The 25,384-nt window shown below is 44.2% G+C and overlaps 1 protein-coding gene and 1 long non-coding RNA gene across 4 annotated transcripts in view; both read right to left on the bottom strand.

The window, feature by feature from the left end:
* Positions 1–25,384, bottom strand: part of LOC310669768 — a 571,559-nt gene that overhangs the window by 183,581 nt on the left and 362,594 nt on the right. The window lies entirely within an intron of this gene.
* Positions 357–25,384, bottom strand: part of AR (androgen receptor) — a 214,015-nt gene continuing 188,987 nt past the window's right edge. For 2 of the 3 annotated variants that reach the window (XM_083423583.1, XM_083423584.1), the window contains exons 5-8: positions 16,431–16,575; positions 12,151–12,281; positions 10,952–11,109; positions 357–8,323 (exon numbers count right to left, since the gene is read on the bottom strand). In XM_083423583.1, the coding sequence (XP_083279709.1) occupies positions 8,168–8,323; positions 10,952–11,109; positions 12,151–12,281; positions 16,431–16,575 (590 nt within the window). In that variant the 3' untranslated portion in view covers positions 357–8,167. Of the gene's footprint in view, positions 8,324–10,951; positions 11,110–12,150; positions 12,282–14,577; positions 14,892–14,932; positions 16,576–25,384 lie in introns of those variants that run through there. The other variant, XR_014507203.1, reaches the window with a different exon arrangement.

Below are 25,384 nucleotides of genomic sequence, written 5' to 3'. Positions count from 1 at the left end.
TGGGAAAAACAACAACAACAACGATACACTTGTGGTGTTGGTGAAAGTAAGGCTGGTGAGGGAATTAGAGCTCATTTCAGAAAAAGCAATGCCTGGGTAGTGACTTCTGTTTAGTTATAAACTTCTTGCTTTTCTTAGGCACCTGCTGAGACTGTACTGCTATTAGCTTGAATGAAGTTCTCTTCTTTACTCTCAGGATTCTGCAGGAAAATCTATAAAAGCTGATATGCACTAATTAATTGCCTTATTGCCTTTTGGAAAATGGATTATTTGGTTTTGTTGCAACACAGCAAAATAGTTTGTAGAAGTCATTTTTCGGGGGGAGGGGAGACACACACAAATGAACAACAATATACTCCAACAAACAAAATTTTGCCTTTTTTAATTGTATTTGGAGCAACAAGAGAATCCAAGATTACAAAAAAGGGAGATCTGAATAACAGCATGAAACTTGCCCTGGTGTGGAGTGGTGTGGTTGATTTACCCTTTCTTGAAACCAAGAAGACAGAAACAAGAGGTTTAATTTTTTGTCTTTTATCAGTATACTCTGCTGGACTGCCCTGCCTGTGCACCAGAAGTCCCCTGCCTCTTCCTGATTCATGAGCAGAGATAGATGCAATTTTAAGACATCCTGTGAGGTGGGGTGGTCTCTGGCTCCTGAGCATCAATGCCTTTGCAGAGGGATCAAATGTGTTTTTGCTTTTTGTTTCGAAAGGTGCCATTCACCAGAGGACGGTCCTAGTGCACACCCAGCTCATTTCCAGTGTCCCTGGTGGGTAGCACCCAGGGTTGCCTTAAATGTGCATAATTCTGTGCAGTGTTGCTGTGGGTGTCCAATGATGGCTCTAGAACAGGGGCTACCAAATTCTCCCAGTATGAGAAGCTTCACTTGTTGCTAGCTTCAGGTTTCTCTTTTTTGCAATGTTAGTTAAAGGCAAGTGGCCGAAGGAAGCCAAGTTGGACACTCAACTTCATGGCAAGCCTTGCTGAAGGACTCACAGCGGGGCTGGCATATGCTCCGAGGCCCCCAAGAGACAGAGCAAAAGAGGAACATAGGAAGCTGCCTTGTCACTGAGTTAGACCATTGGGTCCATCTAGCTCAGTATTGTCTACACTGACTGGGCAGCAGCTCTCCAGGGTTTCATCTAGGACACAGCTTTCCAAACTTTTCTTGTTGGTGACACACTTTTTAGACATGAATCATTTCATGGCACAGTAATTCAGTTTTACTACCAAACCGGAGGTTAAACTAACCCTTTCCCAGCTCTTGGAGGAGTGTCGGGGAGCGTTCGTGTGACACACCTACGCACTGCAGCCAACACACTAACGTGTCGTGACACAGTTTGGAAAGCTCTGATCTAGAGGGTCTCTCCTAGCCCTACCTGAAGGTGCCATTAGGGATTGAACCAGGGGCATTCTGCAGGCAAAACAGGTGCTCTACCCACTAAGCCACAACTCTTCCCCAGGTGGCTGGCTCTTATTCCTGTCATTATTTGCAACAGACCCACCTAGCATCCCTTGAAGCTGAGATCAAATACCCACACACCGCACCCACCCGTTGTGTCTGTTTATTACGCGGTTATACATTTCAGCTGCTCTGCTGGTTCTGATGTTCCTGTAGATTCACAAGCTTATTTAGCTGCATAAACAGACTACAATTCTATTTACCTCCTTTTGCAAATAACTCCCCGCACCCCCGCAAAATCATACAAAGTTCTTACGGGCTAGCAGCCCAACACTTCCTCCAATTTCCCCAGCGTATCAAATTATACATAAACACATAAACAGGCAAATGGATAGAAATTATCTCTCCTTGCTGTTCAAAAGCGCCACAATCTTTTACAGAATGTCTCTGAAGTCCAGCCTGCTATCTCAGAAGGCCCTGTGGAGATGTTTGTAGTGGGCATAGCAACACCCTGCAGCAATGGTTCACAACTGATGGTCTGCAGACCCCAGGGTGTCTGCGTAACCCACCCAGGGGGTCTGTGGCACATTCACATAACAAAAACTACCACAGATATATCAAAATTTTCAAAAGTAGGGAGTCCATGGCTTGGCTTTTGAGAAATGGAGTGCACAGTACTTAGCTAATTGGGAACCACTGACAAGGAGGAAATGCCAGCTGGCCTGGGTCTCTCTGAAGGGGAATGTGACATCTGCAAAGAGAAGGAGGGGAGAAGAAGGGAAACAGCACTTTCTGCCCCCTAAAAAGCAAGGGGAGGCTTGGACTGGACAGGGTCCTCCTCACACGCATGCGCATGAGCAATGGGGCATCTTAGAGGGGCCCCTTACCTACTCCCTGGCCCTGTAAACCTGGTTGTATCATGCCCACTCAACCCTATAGATGAAGCACGATCACAGCCCAAGCATTGCCTCTTCCTAAGGAGGCCACAGACATCTCCCTGCCTACTCCCAATCCATCCAGGGCACCCTTGTTTTGTTTCCAAAGTGCAAAGTTCTCCGACACAAATTTAGCTGACAGTCTATCTTGATTCCTAGATTCTTAGGGACATTTGGCTGCAGTATCTTTGCCTTCTGAGATATGAGTTGGGTTTTGGAGATGTTCCATAAAAGAAGTGCCTCACTGATGGATGAAGCCCATCTAGCAGCCAAATGCTTATAAAAACCTAAGAATCTAGACAGACTGCCTCTGGACCTAGAGGTTCCATAACAGCACCAGAGGAGAACTGCTAGGTCAGGGCAAGGGCCAATCTCATTCAGCACCCTCTTCTCACAGTGGCCAGGCAGACAGTATTCTACAATTGTGGGTTGTAACAAAATTGGCAACTGGGTCCAGTGTTGCCAGTGCACACATTAGTAAATTTCAAAGGGCAAAAAAGGGGTGAAATTAACTCTCCCTTCACCCCCACCCCCCAATTAAGGCAGGCAAGAATGAGTGCATTTGTTCCAATGCTGGTGGACAACATTGCATAAAGACTTAACACAATACACATCCCCCCTTCCCAGCATGCATACAAGTATGTGATTTATGAAAACAGGACCCTATTCTTTCCCCCATTTTAAATAAGCATTCTATCGGTTAAAAAAAAAAAGAAAAAATGTTGCAATGATGAACAAAAATAGCTTAGACTCTATAAGGTGCTTCAATCTCCTGTAGTAACTCAGTTCAGGGCACAGGATGTTCTTCACCCACCTCAAAAAAAAAGAAGGCATGGTATTTTTTAAGTGCAGAAAACATAATTCTTAAAATACACAGAATCACCCCCCAAAAAACAAAACAAAAACCCAACCAGCTCCATGATGGAGAGATATTGTCCTCAAAGTTATTTCCCCAACTAGAGTCAAAATACTCAAGATCTTTCTTTGCTTCCAGTGGAAGAGGGCTTGAGACATGTCTCTATGAAAGAACATCCGAGCTGCAACTTCCAAGTGCCTCCAAGGAAGGGCCTTACTCTGCTTTCGCAGAAGCTGAAGGATATAAAAAACAATACTTTTTACTACCTGCTACACTTACGGATTGGGGCAATCAAATAGATGGGGACAGGGGGTACCTGACTTTGCTGCGGTCCCAAAAAAGGGGGGGGGGGGCTACATCCTGTGAAGCCTGGCAGGAAGTGCAGGGTGCTGCAGGGGGATGGACTCTACAACTCTATGATTTTATCAGAAGGTGAGGAGGAGGAGTCTGTGTGGATTGGTCTGTGCCACAGTGAGTTTAAAGACTAAACTAGGGCAACTTTCACAAAATAGAACATATGCAAGCATATTTTTTTTAAAAAAATCACAGAATAATAATAATAACACATAAACTGCATAATAAAAGTAAGGATTGAAGGCTAAGACATTGTCAATGCTTTTGGTATTTCTCATGCTCCCCCCCCCCCTTTAAAAAACTGTAGTCGGTTGTAAATAAACCAGAGCAAGTAAATGCTCAATTTCCCATCACCACACCATTTCTACCCCCCCCCCCCCACTTTTTACATTGTATTCATTACAGGTATTTTGAATCAATCTCTCTTCAAAACATAGTCAGGATCCAAAGATCCCTCAGGGGCTCTAGGGCAGAGGTGAGCAGAGGTTGCCCTGCAGTCTTCAATGCCACCCAAAGCATCCTTCTGCATAGCGAGTCTTGCACAAATCTAGTTATAGCAACAAAATGCAAAGAATCAGAGGGGGCTGGAAAGTTCACTGTGCCCACTTCTGGAGGTTAGAGGCTACCACACCGGGTGTGTGAAGTTGTTGACTATATACATGTGAGATATATTCATTGCCACTTCCCACAACTTGGTTTGAGTCTCTTAAGATGTTGGGGAACTCTTGGCCACTTTTGAAGAACATGAAGCAGTTCTCTGGCATGCAGTCTTGCTCTGCATGACTGGATGCCCAGCTGACCTTTCAGAGATTTGAACCCACAGAAGGGAAAAAGGCTTAAAATGAGATATATGGTACCACCACAACTTACATGTTTAATTTGTGTGATTTAAACCTAAGCTGGCCAGCTGAAATTGTGCAAATTAAACGCATGAAAGGAAGAGAGCTCAAAAACTCTTTCTGTGCAGGATTTTCCCAGCACAGAAAGCGGCTTTAAGCTCTCTGCCTAGCTTACGGGGTTCTGGGAAGTTCTTGCATGGAGACTGGGATGCTTTTTCTCTAGACATCTTGCAAGATTTGCAGGAGCCTTCCAAAGCCTGGTGAGCAAAGTGGAGAGCTTAAAAGCTCTCTGCCTTGTTAAGGGGGTAAGACCTGTTCAGCATATCAGCTCTAGAAGGTAATCTTCCTCTCACAGGAGCAGCTTGAGCATACATTCTTATATATGCGCCATCTCCAGAATGCAACCCCTGTGCAAATTGTGAGTTACCTGTGCGCGTGCGTCCAAACCATGCAAGTTCCCCACGGCTAACTCTATTGCAGGCAAACCACAAGTGAAACTGAGTCAACTTGAAAGAACGTGAGTCAACAAATGGAACTTCATGATGACACATGTATCCTTCTTAAAGCTTTCTCAGAGGTTTCACTGCTAGGCACAATGTGTGGGGCCCAGTGGGGCATCTGGGTGGCCACTGTGGGGCCAGGATACTGGGCTAGATGGATCCATATTGAACTGAACCAAGAGGCTCTTCTGATGCTCTTGTGGACTCTCCAGGCACAGAGTCTGTCTGTACTGCTAGATCCTTAAGGGCATTTGGCTACTCTGAGAACAGGAGACTGGACTAGGTGAGCCTGATCCAGCAGCCAGGCTCGTCTGATGTCTATTTCCAGTGCTTTGTCCATCACCTGTCCATTTCCCACTTTTTTGTTCCTAAGGACCACAAAGAGGTCCACATCCACATGCTGCATTTGTAAGAAAAACAGCTTGATGGAAAGAGCAGAATGATTTTTTAACCAGCACTGCTGAACGTCATGGGGGGGGGGGTGTTGTTGTTTCTGCATCAAGTAAAAGGTAAAGGTAAAGGTACCCCTGCCCATACGGGCCAGTCTTGCCAGACTCTAGGGTTGTGCGCTCATCTCACTCTATAGGCCGGGAGCCAGCGCTGTCCGAAGACACTTCCGGGTCACGTGGCCAGCGTGACAAGCTGCATCTGGTGAGCCAGCGCAGCACACGGAACGCCGTTTACCTTCCCGCTGGTAAGTGGTCTCTATTTATCTACTTGCATCCGGGGGTGCTTTCAAACTGCTAGGTTGGCAGGTGCTGGGACCGAACGACAGGAGCACACCCCACCGTGGGGATTAGAACCGCTCAAGGTGCAAACAGAGTAAGATTTCTGAGGTGCTTCCTGCCCTCCCCTCCAAAAGCAGCAAAGTTTCTCAACAGTCTGCACAGTAAAAGAAAAGCTTCTAAACATATTTCAATAAAACTGCAGGTGACATCACTGAAAATAATCAAACCAAATCAAGCTTTGCAGAGCCACATTATTAAAATGACTACTGCCCAGAGTATTCCCATGGCTGCTGCTTTTTTTTGAGGGAGGTAGGCGGAGTGGGATAATGGCTAACAGTCATTTTAAAAATGCATCACTGCAAAGTGCAACTTTACAGCCGTTGCTTCTGAAAGGTATGCAAGATCCTTCAAAGTCACAATTTGCCAGGCCATTGTTGAACAAGGGAGGCAGGTGAAACTGCTCATGGCAGTAGGAGCAGAGCCTTAAGCCATTTTTAGAATTAAAGACAAGCAAGTTATCACTACCTAAATAAAGATTGTGAGCTAGAGAATCACAATCCACATCCAAAAATCAAAGGAGTCATACAATTTGTGATTATTTTCTTCTGATGCCAGGGATGAACAGAATAGGGTTGGGAGATAAAACCGATGGTTGAGAAACAGGATAATTGTGAGTGGCATTCTTAGGAGAAGCAATGAGCTTTTAACACATACTCAGTTCAGCCATTCTAGGACATGGCCTGGAACAATACCCCCCCCCCCCAATTTAATTCTTTCTGAAAAAATCAGAAGACAACAGCTCAGAATCTATTTGTGTCATCCTGTGAGATTCTCTGGCCAGGGACTGCTCTAGGGTAGCTTATTGAGACTGAGGGCCTTTCTTCCCACAACCAAGGAAAGTTTCTAAGGTTTGTTTGACTCCCCGTTACTCCTTTAGACGAATGGCAGTCTCAACTACAGAAATCACAAAAATGAAAAGCGCATCCCCATCCCAATACATGTTCTCTTTACAATGTACCACAATGTTATTTAAAAAGATAATGAAAACACAAGTTCTTCCCCAGTGGAGTGGGTTAGGACCATAGTTATGTGCAGTTTCTCAGGAACCCCAAAGGGGCATCAGAGTCCTTGTTTCACTTGGCTTGGCTTCTGAGGCCCTCACCCACCACGCTCTCCAAGGAAAAGTCTTCCAAGAGGGTCTTTAGGTGCCTCTGACTTTTGGGAAGCAGAGCTGGGAGGACGGATGTTGGTGTAGGTGACAAAAGCAGCTGGATGGATGCCCTCTGATCACTGCAGAGCTGCCTTTTTTGAGGAGAGTGTCATTTGTGATGGAGAAACAAAAACAAAAAATGCTCAAAACTGGAATGTGCTCACATTCATTGGGTGACTTTTTTAAAGTTTTGGCTCATGGTCCACAGAAAGAAAAGGAAGTAAGAAAAAAGGATTGCACTGTAAAACAGCCCTCTGTAACCTTCAGGGCACCAGGAGGGTTCAGCACTACCCTCCAGCTCCTCTTAATGCTTTGTGTCATTTTTCATGAGCACAAGAACAGCACTGTATGGATTTGGGCACTTTGTGTCAGGTAAATGCTGCTGTAAGGGCCTCAGAGTTAATTGGAGAGGCACACTGAACAGCAACCGAATCTGAGGCAGTGGCTTGTGGCCACGTAGTATAGGAACGTGATGAGGACTGAGACTAGTTCACATGCAGAAATGTGGCCCTGGGGAATCTGAGTCCGTGTGATGCCTGCAGCTGTGACGGCACACACCCCCCCTTTTTTTTTGCAGTTGTATGATTCCACTACATTCTCTCCTCCATATGATTTTGAGTCCAGTTCTCCCTTCCTGTCCTCATATATGCTATTGAAATCCTCCTGCATCTTAAGAGTGAGACTCGCAACATAATGGGGATAAAGCACACTGCACAGAAAAGTTAAGAGTTGATCAAAAAACTGTTAAAAAATAAAAATAAAATCACCCACTCCCGAAAAATGAAGTTCTTCCCACTCCCAGGATTTGATTTGAGCAACCTGCTTGTCATCTTGGATTCTGGTTTTGTTTAAAAAGAGAGAATAAAACAGCAATGAAGGGAACACCCAAAACACAATGTGTGTGTGTGTTTTGCCAGACTTCCCATCATGGTACAGGGCCACAGAAGCCATTGTGGGAAATGCAGAAGCCCAAGAATGTAAACAAGTGCCGCCTGGCACCATGCCACAACACCAGATTAAAAATATATATAAGAACAGGAAAGAAAAGTAGAGAAGGTGCAGGGTTTGCACGCACACACATATGCTGGGCTGTTTCAAAACAGGCCGAAAAAAGCTCCCACTTGAAAAGGGAATTCCCCCAGGTGGGGAGTCACTGAAACTGAAAAGAATCCCAGCAGGTTAGTTCTGTTTTCGTTATTACTGTATATCTTTGTAGTGTATACAGTATTCCAAGGCACTGCAGTGCAAAAATAACAGGCAAGTGAAGGCTGGACAAGGTCGGCAGCTTCCAGGGCCTTGGCCGCAAAGGGCTCCTCCCTTCCTGTGTCTCCCTCGCTCCATCACTGTGTGTGGAAGTAGATGGGCTTCACCTTCCCAGAGAGGATCTTGGGGACTTGCACCGAGATGATCTCTGCCATCATTTCTGGGTAATCCACACTGACCATGTGGGACTTGACCAGGAGGTCGAATGTAAACTGGTGCAGCTCTCGGGCAATCTAGGAAAGAGGAAAGAGAGAAGGTGATGTCACTTTATAGTGATGTGGGTTTTCAAGGGAGGAAGTATGCATGATGCCCTGAGTCCCTTCCAGTTCTTGGGTTCCTGTATCGGAGGTAGGTGGAAGCTATGAGAACAAGCTCAACAAACCAGCCCCTTTTGTCTAGGCAATAGCTGTGACTGAGTAGTTAAGCACCAGGATCAGCATCCCAAAAGGATGAGCTGGGCTACAAGAGCTGTGACTAAGGGACGGGGCGTTTCAGGCCTGGGGGGGAGGGGAGGTTTTTCTCCACCCCCCTCACCTAGAACAAGAGATGGTGTTTGGTGGGCAGAAAGCTGGGCAGAAAGCAGGATGGAAGATGGAGACATGATTGATTTGAGCTGGATCTAAGACTGTGACTAATGGAGAAGCAAGAGTGTTAATGCTGTGAGCCATTCCAGCCTGTGCTCAGGTTGTATATTATTGCAACTGAAAACATATATCCTAAAGACACCACAGTCTCCACTGAACTTCATTCCAAGGAAACTGAACCCTTGGCAAGCACCTGCAACCTCTGGAATCTCTCACCACTTGGAGATTGGAGTGGCATGTAACAATATTATACAGTGGTACCATTTCTACATAGACAAACAAGGCATGCAGGCACCTTCTCCTGTTCTTAGGTAGTACTTCCTAGGTGGTACTGAGGCACCCTGGGAGCAACTTTGACTACGGCAGGCTGGAATCTAGGTGTTGTTTTTTTTGTTATTGGCTCCTGTGAGAACAGGATGCTGGGCTGGGTGGGCCACTGGCCTGATCCAACAGGGCTCTTACATTCTGGTGTGCATGAACACAGAAAGGTGCCTTATGGTGAGACAGCCCATCTGGTATCTTTACACTGACTAGCTGTGGCTTTCCAGGGTTTCAAGCAGGGAGTTTCTCTCTGGAGCTCTACCTGGGAGATGCTGGAGACTGACCCTCTGCAGTAAAAAGCGGGTGATCTGTCACTGAGCTGTTAAGTGGGACGCATCTGTCAGTTCTGATTTTTCTCTGTCCCTCCCTTTCCCAACCTTAAGTTCAGTCTGCCCCACTTATGCATCAGTCTGCTTTTTTTTTAAGTTTATGCCAAAATAATTGTACACAAATTCTCATGCACGCTTCTCCTAATATTCTTACCCAATGTGGCCTAATACGTTTATTTATTCTTCTTTGATGCATATTTTGGTGTGCTATTTCAAACATGTATTTTATATGCCTTCCATCAGCTTCGGCTGGTGGCCCAGCTACGCCCTTATCTGGACGAGGTTAGCCTAACTACTGTGGTCTATGCTCTGGTAACCGCAAGGTTAGATTACTGCAATGCATTATATGTAGGGCTGCTTCTGGAAACTTCAGCTAGTGCAAAATTCAGCAGCCAGGTTGCTCACTGGGGCAAGAGACTTTGAGCATATTACATTGATCCTGGTCTGACTGCACTGGGTACCAATTAGTTTCCAGGCCTAATTCAAAGTTCAGTTTTTGATCTATAAAGCCTTAAATAACTCAGGACCGTAATACCTCAAGGGGCACCTCTTTCCATATGAACCTACCCTGACCCTGAGATAATCTTTTGAGGCCCTTCTTCATGTGCCTCCTCCACAAGAGGTCTGGAGGGTAGCAACACGAGACCGGGCCTTTTCTGCAGTGGCTCCCCATTTGTGGTATGCTCTCCCAGGGATGTTTGCCTGATGCCTTCATTATACACTTTTAGGCACCAGGCAAAAACAGGCATTTGGTTGACTGGCATTCAATGCCTTTTAAAATGTGTTGGGGGTGTGTTACTGGATTGTTCTTGTTTTTATTTTGATTATGCATTTTTTGTTTTTAATGTTGTGATTTTATCCTGTGAACCATACTGAGACCTGTGGGTATAAGGCGGTATACAAATTTAATAAATAATAAAATAATAAAAATAACAAATACTTTGACATTGGCAGCCTGGGGGTTAAGGAATGTTTCCCTGCATGTGTACTAGATCTGAAATAATGATAATAATAATAATAATAATAATAATAATAATAATAATAATAATGTTTATACCCTGCACATTCTGTGTGGAATCCAGCAAGATATAAAAAATAATAAAATGTCAGACATTAAAAACTTCCCTTCAGATGTTTTCTAAAAGTTGTGTAATTCTTTATCTCCCTCACATTTGATGGGAGGGTGTTCCACAAGGAGGGCGCCACTGCCAAGAAGAACCTCTGCCTGGTTCCTTGTAATTTTACATTTTGCAGTAAGGGAACTGCTAGAAGACCCTTGGAGCTGGACCTCAGTGTCTGGACTGAATGATGGAGGTGGAGATGATCCTTCAGGTATACTGGGCTGAGGCCATTTAGGGCTTTAAAGTCAGCCTCCCACAAACATCTTTCTCTTTGATGGCACAGTTCTCTCTTGGAGGAAATGACTGTGAGGTCACAGTGACTTTCTGTAGATTTACTTCCAGTGCTTGTTTTTACAGGTTTGTTGGTGTTTTGTTTTCCTCTCCCTGCACTCCCCCACCCCACAAGTTCAACAGCAGATTCTGTGGAGTTTTGATCAAAAGATTAACAAAAGATCTTGCCATGTGTGTGGCTAACCCTCTTTCTCTTCCCTTCTCCTCTTACTTACAGGCTGCACAGAGTCTAGGAGCTTGGTGAGCTGGTAGAAACGCCGGGAGCAGGAGGTAGGGTTCTTTCTCTTGCAAGCAATGATGCGATCAAGTTCCTTGATGTAGTTCATCCGAAGTTCGTCAAAGAACTTCTGGTTCTTCAGCCCGTCCACTGGAACTGGTGCATGTAGAAAGAGAGGAACAATTGTCAATGTACAGTATGGTTGTGCCTTGTGTGCATGTTACTTTCCAAGATAGCGCTTATTTGCAAAACTATGCCCACTTGAACCACCTGCTTGGAACCACCCCGTGAGAGTATCTTTACCTTTTTGGAGTTGTGTGCCAAGTGCGCCTAGCCCCTCTCCCAGCAAGGCAGAGAGCTTTTAAGTTCTCCACCTTGCTTACCAGGCTCTGGGAGGCTCTGATGTAATCTTGCAGGTTAGCCTGAGTTCCGGCAAGACCTTGTGAGAGCATCCCAGAGCTCAGTAAGTAAGTATTGAGAGCTTAAAATCACAGAACCAGTTGCAAAAGGAGCTTTTAAGCTCTCAAAGCTCTCTACCTTGTATGCATTTAATTTGCAGGATTTCAACCATCTGGCTTTCAAAACCACACATGCTTGAAATTGCATAAGTTAATCACATGCAAGATGGGATGGAATTTTGGTGCATAATGATGCTGGTGGTAATAATAGTGGTTGCAGTAGTAAGAGAAAGGATTTTCTCAGACAGAGTGGTTGTCAGAATAAAATAATGAAGGAGGTTTAATCACACCACCTTAAATTATTGAGAATCAGTGTGGTGTGGTGGTTGGAGTGTTGGACTAGGACTAGGAAGAGACCAGGGTTCAAATCCCTACTTAGTAGTGAAGTTTACTAGGTGACCTTGGGCTGGTCACTTCCTCTCAGTTTAACCTACCCCACAGGATTGTTGGGGGGATTAAATGAGGAGGTGGACAGTCATGTGCACCACCATGAACTCTCTGGAGAAGAAGGTGGGAAATAAATGCAATAAATAAGTAACAATTAATAAAATAATAGTTGATTAAAATACTCTGTGTGTGCAGTATAACTTAGTCTTCTGCTATGTATCTCTGGCCATCTATCAGGGATAGGACTAGATGACCCTTGGGAGGTCCCTTGCAACTCTACAATTCTTTTATTCTTTTTTGAAAGAAAGGGAGAAGGAAATAAAAAGGCCCCCATGAAAAAAATGTGTCTTACTAATACTGAAGAGGAGCAGAGCTTTCATGCAGAGGAATTCTTGGGGAGTGATTTGAAGCCATCCAAACTCTTGGGAGAGATGCCGCATCCTGACGCACTGACTGTACATTCTGGATTTGTGCATCCGGTACCTGGGAGGAGGAGGAGGAGGAGATAATTAGCAAATGCCAGCAGGAAACTGAAAAGAGAATCAGTGATCAATTAGGCAAATGGATCTTTCTTGCTTGTTGGAAGATTCAGGAAGGATAAAAAGAAAGGACTTCTTCACACAGCACATAGTTAAACTGTGTAACTTGCTCCCTCATGAGGCAGTGATGGCCACCAACTTGTATGGCTTTAAAAGAGGATTACAGAAATTCATAAAGGCTGTGCTCTGCCTCCACAGTCAGAGGCTGGACTGCTTTTGAATCCTAGATGCTGGGAACCACAGAAGGGGTGACAGCTCCTGTGCTCAAATCCTGCTTGGTAGTTTCCTACAATGGGCATATAGTGTCAACTGTAAGAATAGGATGCTAGATTAGACGAGCCACTGGCCTGATTTAGCAGGCTCTTCTTATGTTCTTAAAATAAAGATTGCACCCCCAGCCTCCACCACACTGGCTGGAAATCTATCTCTGCTGCAGCCTTAAGAGCAACCTGTCCTGGAATCAAGGAACAAGAACATTGCTAAACAGGAGGATAGAGGGAAGTTATTCTAAGGAGCTCATGACCTTCTTGATGCCTTGGGAAAAACATCACTCCCAAGAATTTGCAATCATTAAAGAATGCAATGCAATTATTTGGTGTGCAAGCCATCAGAACAGGGCACATTTCTTGATTACATCCATCAGCACAAACGTTTGATCCTTCTCAATGACCCAAGAAGACCTGCAAAGCCCTGTCTGGTTGTTGCTGCAAACACTAGCTGATATCAAGGAAGGGAATGGGCAAGGGTTGGTTAATGCTGTTCTGCTACCATTCTGCATCAATAAATTAATATTTAAACTGCAGATCCCACTGTGGTGCTGCTGGCAGCAAGGGGCTTTCCTTGTTCAGTTTATCCCTGCTGGGTTCAATTGCTAAATGAGCTGTATGTGTATTTTCTGCATAATTTGAGTAGGAAGTCAAAGGATGGAGGACCCAAAAGTTATTGATACACACTTATAGTCAGACACAAGGATTTGAGATCAGCAGTTCCTAAACATCTTGGGGTGGGGTCACTGCCTGGTTCTGTGAATGCACCTCTGGAGCCCCCTACCCTACCTTACTTTACCCAACCCAATTAAAAGCATTTACTCAGAACAGTGCTTTGCACAACCCTTAAAAGTTGATAATAACACAAAGATTCAAAACAGTGACATGAATAGCACATTTATTAAAAAAAACAAATATATGTAAAAATGAATATGTACTCTGATCTAATCATATAGTACTGTATTTTTCGCCCTATAGGACGCACTTTTTCCCCTCCAAAAATGAAGGGGAAATGTGAGTGCGTCCTATGGGGCGAATGCAGGCTTTTGCTGAAGACTGGAGAGCGAGTGGGGTCGGTGCGCACCGACCCTTCTCGCTCTCCAGGCTTCAGGAAGCTATCCCCCCAGCCCGGCAAGCTCCGGGAGCGATGGCGAGGTTGCGTGCAGCTTCGCCATCGCTCCCGGAGCTTGCCGGAGCTTCTCCGACCCGTTCTGGGGGCTGGGGTCAGGGGAAGCTCGGGCTTCCCCCACCCCCAGCCCTGCAAGCTCCAAGAGCGATGGCAAAGCTGTGCGCAGCTTCGCCATCGCTCTCCCACCCGTTCTGGGGGCTGGGGTCGGGGGAAGCTCGGGCTTCCCCCGCCCCCAGCCCCGCAAGCTCCGGGAGCGATGGCGAGGTTGCGCAACCTCACCTTCCCTCCCGGACCCCCAGCCCTAAGGCTAAAAACGAAGCCAGGAAAGCGAGCGGGATCCATCCTGCTCGCTGTCATGGCTTCTTTGCTCTTTGGGGCTGGGGGGGGGGGATAATTTCCCCCCCTTTATTCCCCCCCCAATAAGTGCGTCCTATGGGCCGGTGAGTCCTATAGGGCGAAAAATACGGTATATATATCTTGCTTGTTTCCTATACTCTGTGCATTAGTACAGAGACAACTGAAATCATGAGTCATTTCCTCCAGCTGCTTCCTTCTTGTAGTTTCTTGCTTTTAACAGGAACGCTTGTGCTGATGGAATGATCAGAAGAGTGGGGTCTCCAATTCCTCCCACACTGTTTCAATTATTTATTATTTATTATCATAAAATATATATAACTGTGGTTTACAACAATCTAAAAGCATAAAACCATACAGTAAAATAATAAAAAGTAAATTAAAACCAAAAAGAAATTAAAACAAGCATAAATAATCCATTGTGTGAGATGTGCTCTTAATTGCCTGTTTAGGCCTGGCAGAATAGAAAAATGTTCAGCAGGCATTTAAAAGTTGAAATCATAAGGCCTCTGTTTAATCTCTAACAGCAGAGTATACCACAATACTGGGCTGATGACACTAAAGGCTCAGTTTCTTGTCATTGCCAAATGAGCCTTGCCAACTTGGGAAATGACCAATGGCGCTCCTGCAATGATCTCTGTGATTGAGTTGTGATATTATAACAGTTCAGGTGGTCCCTGAGGTTCCCTAAGTTGTTCAGGGGGGTGTTAAATCAATACAAGGACCTTGAACCTGGCTTGGTAGAAGACGGGCAGCCAGTGCAGCTGTTTTAAAAATGGTGTCACTTGCTCTCAGCCTGAAGCTCCTGTCAGCAATCTGGCTGCAGCATTCTGCCCCAGCTGGAGCTTCCGAACCAGACCCATGGGCAGTCCCACTTGGAGCACATTGCAATAGTCCAGCCTTGAGGTTACAAATGCATGGACTTCAGCTGTACTGTGTAAACCAGAGAAAACTGGCAAAAGGCCCTCCTAGTCACAAAGAACACCTGGACCTCTAGTGACAGAGATGTATGCAGCTGTACCCCCAAACTACACACTTGCTCCTTCAGATACAGGGCAACCCCATGCTGAGAAGTCTACTGGGATGGGATATTGTTTTAGTTTTTTTTGTTGGGGAGGGGTTTGTTTTTATTTTATCTTTATTTCAGATGTTATTATTTATGTGGGAATTGTTTCAATTTGTATTCTTTTTGATGCTTTTTATTGTTTAAGACTACTTTTGCTATGTTTGTAATTATGTTTTTTCCCCCCCATGTTGTAAGCTGCGTTTGAGCGCGGTTTTAACTGTGCGAAGGTGGCATAAATAAAGTTATGTACACAGGTATGTATCACTAATCCAAAAAGAGAATCTTGTGTTTCAGAGAAGGTAGCAGAAGCAGACGTCTGGGAAAAGTACTCACCACTCTCAGTGTTTGGTTGCAGGGAGAAGTCAAGATTTATGGTCTCCTAAATCAATTGCTTGGACATTATTCACACAGGATTGGTGCCACAGTCCGTACACAGTCAGCTATGCTGTTTATAAGGTGTAACCCACTTTTATGAGTGGCTTTGCACAAGCCTCGTTCTATCTCTCAAAGGGCTCCATGTACTGTCCTAGGACTGCTCATGAGATGACAGATGAAGGGACACGGTCTGCTGGAAGATTCCACAAGGGAATATTCCAAGCATGCAGATCCCAAAGATGGAACCGGGGGTGGGGGTGGGGCTGCAATGGTAGAGGCAAGTGAGCATGACAGACGGAGTCGCAAAAATCATAGAACTGGAAGGGACCTCAAGGTTCTAGTCCAATTGCACACAGGAATCACAACTAAAGCATCCCTGACAGATGGCAGCCTAACCCCTACTTAAAAACCTCCAATGAAGGAATTAATGTCATGTTGCTCAGAAACATCCCTGGAGACCCAGAACAAGGCCTGCTCCCTGTACCCCGCCACCAAATAAGTGTAATAAAAATGCTATTTTTAGTTTGGTTCATTAACGCATCCTGATGGGTTTGGTCAACTTTTTATCGTTTTCTTTATTAAATTTCCATTCTACCCTACACCATAGATCTTAAGGCAGTTCACAACATAAAACCATCAGGTCTTTGCTGGTTTTGTAATGGGATCTCAGGTGGCCTCACCTCAAAGAGGATATTGTAGAGCTGAAAAAGGTTCAGAAGAGGGCAACCAAAATGATGAAGTGGATGAAGTGGCTCCCTTGTGAGGAAAGGTCGCAGTGTTTGGGACTTTTTAGTTTAGGGAAAAGGCAAGTAAGAGGTAGCATGATAGAAGTTTATAAAATGATGCATGACATGGAGGAAGTGGGGTAGGGAAAAGTTTTCCTCGCTCCCTCATAGCACTTACTCATTGAAGACCAAGTCTGGGGCGAAGTAGAGCATCCGAGAGTTCACGTTGGTGAATGATCTCCATCCCATTGCAAAAATCATCAGGCCCATCCAGGAGTACTGAATGATTGCCATTTGGTCATCCACATGCAAGTTGCGGAACCCTGTGGAAGAAAAGAGGCACACCTGAGAAATGCTGTCAGGCTGGATGCAAAGCTTGCTACTATTCTTTCCTAAGAAAGCACTGTCGGCATCTCCAGATGAGAGTAACTTGTCAATGCTGCTAATAATTTAAACTCCAGCAGTCCATTTGTAAGATTATATTTCGATACATACAGATGTACACATGCATACTGTCATGAAGTAGTGATCCTGTGAGCAAGTATCATTTGGTGGGGCCTCTCAGGCAGGTGGTAACAATTTGTCCCAAAAGTGGGAGCATATGATGGGGTTGGCTGGTTGCCAGCATTCCCAAGCCCCTACAAATATTCGAGTTCACCTGCTGGGGGAGGGAGAGATCATGCCATGTTTTAGACTTGCTGTTTGATTTCCTGTATCTGGTGCCAGAGAAGAAGCCAATAAAGCCTGGTAACCAGTTTGGTGCCTTCGTGTGATTCGTTAGTAACTTGGGGGGAGGACTCAGGAAAACAACCCCCTCCTTGACATGGTGTCATAGTGGAGGACTCCAACAGGAGTTTTGGAGCTTCAGCACCTTGAGTGCGAATGGCAAGTGTCTGTTTAGATGGCGGAAAGTGTTCATCAGTTGCAGGGAAAATGGCAGAAGAGTGTGCTTGCCTGTTTGGTGAGAAGTGGGAAGGAAGCCAGCTAGATAATGGACGCGATGGGTGGAGACGTAAAGAAGGAATATGGTCGGGTGTCGAGACCTACAGTGGTTTGGAGCATAGCTATCAACGTTTCCCTTTTTTAAGGGGGAAATTCCCTTATTCTGAATAGAATTCCTCGCAAGAAAAGGGAAAAGTTGACAGCTATGGTTAGGAGCGAGAGAAACTACTCTCCAGAAAGATCTTTCGGGGGTGGGGTGTTTATTGGGACAAGTGTATGTTTCCTCCATATACTGAAGAACAGGATTTAGTCGCCTATTTTGCATTCTTTGAAGCTACATGTGAAGACTTTGTTCCTGTCCTGTGAGCCACTGGATGAGAATTCTGTGCTCCTTGTTAACTGGTGAATTGGCAGATGTAATGGGAAAGCTGTCACCATTCAGTTTTAATGACTATGATAATTTTAAAACTTTAGCTTTGCAACAATTTGCTGTGTCAGCGGAGACCTACCGTCAAGCTTTTTAAAAGTGGATAAGGGTGGGGCGCGAATTTATATTCTTGTTGCTGTGAATACACTGACTCGGACATGGCGCATTGGCTCGGGGCTGCTGGAGTAAGTACTTTTAATTATTTGAAATAACTAGTACTTTTAGAACAATTTTATTGTGTACTGCCTGAAAATCTTCGAGTACTTGTGCAGGACCGGAACCCTAAAACTGCCAAAGATGCTGCGGTACTGGTGAAAAACATGAAACTGAATCGCCGGCAAAGTTCTGGAAAGTCAACTTATGAAGGGGTGAAGTGGAAAAACAGTGACTTTGATAATAACAGGAAAACCCCTAGGCGGGAAAGTTTCAGAGTCTCGTCTCAGAGTGGCCTGTGTTTCTTTTGCAAACAGCCAGGGCATCTTAAGAAAGACTGTAGCTTGCTACAAGACAGAGAATGGTGGACAGGTTGCATCTCGAGAACAGCACAAGTGCATGTGGTGCAGTCTGAGGAAGCTCTGTGGGAGGAGGGAGAGAGACCAAGTGAACAATCTATAGTGGCACCTCCCACTCACCAGAATAAGGATTTGTTTTTAATTATGTAGCATGAGGCTGTATATGCAGTGTTTAAATTTTTTGGTAAATGAATTCCATTAATCCATTCAATGTCATGCTCTTCCAGAGGTTTCTGTAAGATTATTTGGGGCAATTTTTCTAACAAGAAGATATGATCACAGATGCTTGTTTTTGCAGTTCTCAAAAGAATAATTTTGTGTCTGCAGAGATAACACGCCTTTACTTCACAGGAAAAATGTTATAAAATAAACATATAGAGTTGAGGGGAAAACCTTAATCCCATTGTTCCTTTGCAAATTTATATACACAGAATCAACCTCTTACCTCTTAAATGCTAAGGTCCAAGAGGTTCAATGAATACATTGTTTGGAGTGGAACAGATCTGCTCAAGTAGCTAGGTGTGAAGCAGTGAAAATGAAAGTGCAACCTTGTGAGCAGAATACTCCACAAGTCTTTATGCAATAATTGTGCAAGTCAGTTGCATGTCTGTGCAACTCAGACTTGAGGCAAGTGCTGACGGCACTTCAGGGCTGGCAACCTCTTCCCAATCCCACCGAGTTCCAACAACTGCGCTAACACTTAACTGTGCAGAATAGGCACCTGAATGTAGAACCAAATCCAAAGGGGTGGTGGTGGTGGTGGTGGATATAGTAACTGGGCTGTAAGTCCTTGGCAAGACTTTGAAGTGCTTGCCAGACAAGTAATAAGAGTTCACTGGTTCCAGCTCTTCTTCCCAGGGCTTGCTTGACATTGTCCAAACAATAAAGTCTCTACTTGGAACTTCAGTCCTGCAGCAGAAATCCCTGAAATTCCCTGCTCCAATCCTTGGTTCCCCTTTTCCAGCTTTTCACCAGCCTGTTTTTCTTCAGCCTGTTCTTTCTGCAAGCCTGTTCCAGCCTAGGCCTACCAACTGTATCTCTCTCCACCCCTCTAGAAAAAGGCCAGCCTCTCCAAAGCCAGGGCTGCTGAAAGACATAGCCCCTCTGAAATTCCATTACATTTGTGTGTATAGCCTGAGATTTAGCACAATATTCTCTTCCTGGAGGAGAAAACCTATAATGCGTGCTAAAACTCAGTCTAAGTTTTTTTTTAAAAAAATTGTTTAACCACATCAGTTAGCAAACATGGAAAGATATGCTATCATGTTATTGTTTTAGTTAAATAAATTGTTTAAATTGTTATTAAGGAAATTCTTATTTTTCTCCTTCCAATAAAGTACAGCAGAAAAGTTGTCCAAATATAAACAGTTAACTTATTAAACCTCACAATAATTTCATAATTATTGGTCTATGTATTTCTAATAGTATAACCAAATCAATAATTTTTGATATAACTGTAGAAACTACTCTGAAAATTTATAATTCCGAAAATAAAACCTTCATCTGGTTGTAAATATTAAGATTATACCAGCAAGAGTGAGTCTTTCTGTAAAAAAGTGATTTAAATCATGTCTTGTTGACAAGTGATTTAAATTGTGATTTAAATCGATTTGATTTAAATCAAATCCACCCTGCCGGGTGAGGGAGAGAACATGCCGTGTTTTAGACTAGCTGTTTGATGTCCTGTAGCTGGTGCCAGAGAAGAAGCCAATAAAGCCTGGTAATCCGTTCGGTGTCTGCGTGTGATTGATGAGTAGCTTGGAGGGAGGACTTGGGAAAGTGACCCCCTCCTTGACACATACATACATATAGGGTTGGCTCATGACATTTTGGCACCCAAGACAAACCACAATATGGTCCCCTCCCTGCCAGGGAAAACGGGATCAGTGAAGATCTATATTGGGAACAAAGTGGGGAGAAATCAAATCAACCATACCCAATGGTTGAAGTAGGAATCAAAGGCCACTGTGTGCATATGAGCCACCTCTTAGGGGCTGAGGTACCTTCAGTTCTCCCAATAAAATATTTGAGGGGTCCGGGCCCTCCAAAGTTAATGGGCAATGCCATTCAAATGGTGTACATGCATTGCATCTTGTGGCTGATTATGTTCAAGTTGGCACTCCTGGTCGTGTGGGGGGGGGGGGAGGGGCCTGCTCTGAATCATGCCAGGCAGGTGCCGAGCACAAAAGACCCTAGAGGGCAGTCCCCACCATTTCTTCCCTAGGGTGGGAGGAGACTAGCAGTGCCTCCTATTCACCAAAAGGCAGCTCTAGAAGCGGCTGCTGTCAAGGAGGAGGCAAACCTTGCCTCCAAGGAACATGCCACAGTCGTTGCTGCTACCTCAGCAGCAGGCAATGCATTCCTTAGAGGCAGCACCTGCTGCTGCTGTAGATCCTGCTGTCTGAGATGGTTCCCTCATGTGTGGGCCAGTCCTATATGCATGTATACATAGATTCATATAGGTAATCTGGTAGGAGAGAAAGAATTCAGAGGAAGCATAGCAGGCTAAGCAGCTTGAAGCACATAGTTCTGTTAGTTGTGTCTACTATTATTAGAATTACACGTTAATTTTCTATTTATATTGCAGAATCCAGCAAGGCGCACAATACACATAATAGACTATTTTGAGCAGATTTCTCCAGACTTCAACATATGCGTGAATCTTATTCAACGCATTGAGTAGGCCATCTTATGTCAAGAATCTTTCAGTATGTCCTGGCTAAGCAAGCTGCAAACTTTGCTTTGCTTTGCTCAAGTGGAAAGGTGGCTGAGGATTATGCTATTTGACGTTTACCTAGACTGAAATAAGTCACAGGCACATCCAAAGCCCAAAAGCCTACACACACACACACACACACACACACACACACACACACAGCATAATTTCACTAGCTATTGCCTTAGTAGTTGCAGCTCTCCTCATTCTAGATTTAAACTTCTTCACTCAACTCTTTAGCCAACTGTCTTTATATGCACGTTGAAGTATTTTATTTCATAACTTAAGCTGCTTAATTTAAGCACCTGCAGTTGAGATTCCTGCATTGCACAGGGTTGGATTAAATGACCCTCGGGGTCCCTCCCAACTCTACAATTCTAAGCTTCAATGTACATTTGGAACAGTGGTTCCCAAGGTGGGTGGTAGCGCCCCCAGAGGAGTGGAATTAGTGTCCCCACTAAGAAGTAAGGGGGCAGCAGCAGAGGTCTGGAGGTAAACCCCTTTGAGCATGCTGATCTTGTACAGTGGTACTTTGGGTTAAGAACTTAATTTCTTCTGGAAGTCCATTCTTAACCTGAAACTGTTCTTAACCTGAGGTACCACTTTAGCTAATGAGGCCTGCCGCCACACCGCCGCTGCACGATTTCTGTTCTCATCCTGAAGCAAAGTTCTTAACTATTTCTGTGTTAGCAGAGTCTGTAACCTGAAGTATTTGTAACCTGAAGCGTATGTAACCAGAGGTACCACTGTATTTATGATTGAGCAGGCGACAGGCTAGAGCGAAACATTTTTAAAGCTTTGCTGATTTTATCACTTTCAGAGCTATCTTCTTTGGTTGTGTTTGTTTGCATTTACAATTCTGAGGTGTCACAACATAGTCAATTATTGCTAATAATTTATCTCCTTATAAATGAGTTACTGTACATCTGTGGTAGGTGAAGGATGTGACATGTCTGGAAAGTAGTTATATATAAATATTTTATGCAACAAATCTCCTTCATCCTTATGTGTAAAAATATTTTTTATGCAATATTCTTCGCTGCATTTATTTTACTACAAGATTAGATCAGAACATGTATTTATTTTTGCTTATGTTTACTTTTTAAATAAATGTGAATTAAGTGTTTTGAATTTTATTGTGTTATAATCTTCCTTAGTGGGTCATGCAAACTGTTCTTCTAAATAATATTTTTAATGAGATAGATTAGGGAATGCTGGGCATAAGTTTATGGAACCAAGAGGGTGGCAGAAAAGATGGGGAACGACACTGGTTTAAAGTCTTAAGCAATAATGTTTTGAAGATGCGCACATGTACGCACATTTCTGTACACAAGTGTTCCACAGAGCACAAAGAAACATTTTTTCTAGGGGCCACAAAGAATGTGAAACAAACAGTATCATTCAGCTGAGGTGCCCTGCAATAAACTTTAAATAGCCTTGCCATTTAAAAGGCCATGCATGTCAAGCTGCATGTGATAACGCAGAATATACTTTTTAACATCTGACAGGCCAGTCAGCAAACAATACCTTCCTTCTTTGCCATTTCCTATAGTGCACAGTGTGTTCCCACAACCCAGCAGCCATAAATCCCAGTGGACAAAATATCTTGTTTTCTGACTGCCTTGATTTTGATAGCCTAATCTTCGTCATATAGAATTTCAAGGGTTTCTTTCAAGCAATTGCTGGGCAGCAACCAGGAACATTCTTTCCTGGGATCTTCTGTAGCAATGATGTCTACATCTGAGACAAAGCATTCTGGCAATGAGTAACACTCTACATGCTGGATCCTCTTGATGTTTCCCATCAGGCTGTCTGCAAACTAACTCCTTGAATGATAAAACCACTTGTTGCAATTGGTTTGATTTCTTGCATTTATACAGCACTTTGCCCCCCAAGCAGCTCAAGGTGGTATACATAGTCCTCCTCCTTCCCATTTTTTCCTCATAACAACTTGGGAGGTAGGTTGGGCTGAGAGGAAATGACTGGCATCCAAGGCCACATCCAAGGCGCTTCATGGCTAAGTAGGGATTTGAACCCTGGTTTATCTCATGTCCTAGACACTCTAACCAGTCCACCACACAGACTCATAACTCAATACTTACCATTTATATCATGGGTAGTCAAACTAAGGCCCAGGGGCCGGATCCGGCCCAATCGCTTTCTAAATCCGGCCCACAGGCGGTCAAGGAATCAGCGTGTTTTTACATGAATAGAATGTGTCCTTTTATTTAAAATGCATCTCCGGGGTTTTTGTGGGGCCTGCCTGGTGCTTTTATATGAGTAGAATGTGTGCTTTTATTTAAAATGCATCTCTGGGTTATTTGTGGGGCATAGGAATTTGTTCATTATTTTTTCCAAAATATAGTCTGGCCCCCACAAGGTCTGAGGGACAGTGGACCAGCCCCCTGCTGAAAAGGTTTGCTGACCCCTGATTTATATAGTGATTTAGAGCATTCAAGGTGCTTAATCTGAGCTATCATAATGCCATCCTTACAACATCTCTGTGAGGTAGGCAAGCATTAACATCTCTATAACACAAAGGTGTGTGTGTGTCTGAGGTTAAGAGAGGGAGAGAGAAGCCTGCCTGAAAGAGTTAAGAGAAGAAGTGAGATTTGCACAGGAGACTTCCAGATTACTCCCTTGGTCTCTATATCAGCTCCATATATCAAACAGCATGTTAATTTGCACATAATGTTCCAAACCCATCTGATCATGAGCAGTAGTAAACTCCAAAGATTACTGAATTCAGAATAAAGGAAGGAATTTGCATTCCTGGCTTGGCTGGAATGGATTGCCCTTATCTGAAGGGCTGCCCTATGGAAGATGGAGCAAGCTTGTTTTTTTTTCTTGCTGTGGAGGGTAGGACCCAAACTAACAGATTCAAGTTACGAGAAAGAAGATTCTGACTAAACATCAGGAAGAACTTTCTGACACTAAGAGCTGATCAACAGTGGAACAGACTCCCTTGCAAAGTGGTGGACTCTCCCTTCAATGGAGGTTTCTGAGCAGAGATTGTGTAGCACCCTGTCTTATATTCTTTAGCTGTAATTCCTGTAATGCAGGGGGTTGGACTAGATGACCCTTGGGAGACCCTTCCAACTCTATAATTCTATGATTCCATTCAACATTTCCCCCTGCAGCTTCTCCCATCGACCTTTTCGGCCCTGAGGTTGAAGATGCTACAGATACAATCCCCAGCAAGCTAACACCAACCCCCAGCACAACTTGTTTCCTAGTAAACATCTAACTGGCAAACCTAAGTAGTATTTCATGCGGGTGGCATTGTGGGCTAAACCACAGAGCCTAGGGCTTGCTAATCAGAAGGTCGGCAGTTTGAATCCCTGTGACGGCGTGAGCTCCTGTTGCTCCTGCCAACCTAGCAGTTCGAAAGCACGTCAATGTGCAAGTAGATAAATAGGTATCGCTCCGGCAGGAAGGTAAATGGCATTTCCGTGCGCTGCTCTGGTTCGCCAAAAGCGGCTTAATCATGCTGGTCACATGACCCAGAAGCTGTACGCTGGCTCACACAGCCAGTAAAGCAAGATGAGAACTGCAACCCCAGAGTCATCAGCGACTGGACCTAACGGTCAGGGGTCCCTTTACGTTTAAGTAGTATTTTACCCTACTGTTGGGAAATGCTGTTAATAGATACCGTTACCAGAATCCGGGGTGGGGGGATGTTTCTTTAAAAATTCATATAAAATCAATATTGTGGTAGATTTTCATCAATTCAACATTGTCTTACTCAGGGAAGGGAGGGCTACCAGAGGAGGGGCTTGATCTATAGGTAAGATCAGCCATAATCCCTGAAGAGTAGGACCACACACCCAACGACCACACTACCTGGGTGATAAACCCTGGCATCATGCCTCCGGAGTGCCAGACTGGAAGTCATCTCAAAGACAATGACTATCCTGCTCCAGTGGATTGGGGTCTCAGTCAAGACCAAGGGGTGTACTTGACTCAACTGGGAGAAAACAGGAAGATATAAATACTATCTTTGTTGTACCTGGAAAGAGGAATGTAGAGTAAGTTTGAATGACAGGGCAGTTTCAGCTCAGATGCCACGCCTGATTTATGACATGTTTATGACAAGTGCATGACGTTTTTCCAAAGGGATTGTTGGTAACTATGGGTAACTTTTAAAAGGAGAAGCACCCTTTTTGGGGACTTCTTTCTGCTTCCTTTATGTTGTAGTTTGAAGTCTTGTTGCAACACTAAAGATCACACCTCCTGGCTGCTGTTTTGCTTCATAATTTTGGCTAGAGCCTTTTGTTTGACGATCCAACTCGAGCCCAGGGAACTCCCCACTACAATACAAACACCTTAAGAAATTATAATATGTTTTTTCACCTGTATTTCAAGGCATATGTTTCACCTGTTCCCAAATAACAAAACCTCTGTTAGTATCTTTGTTCAGCAGCTATTAAATAATGCACATCAGCAGTTACTTGTACGGAAAGTATTTGGCTAGCATAATCTCAGCAATTAATATTTTCAACATGTTCTTGAAGCCTTGTACATTTCAGCCTTAA

This window comes from Podarcis tiliguerta (genome assembly GCF_965153285.1).
Source record: "Podarcis tiliguerta genome assembly, chromosome: Z".
NCBI lineage: Eukaryota > Metazoa > Chordata > Lepidosauria > Squamata > Lacertidae > Podarcis > Podarcis tiliguerta.
This window is presented reverse-complemented; position numbering and strand designations above follow the sequence as displayed.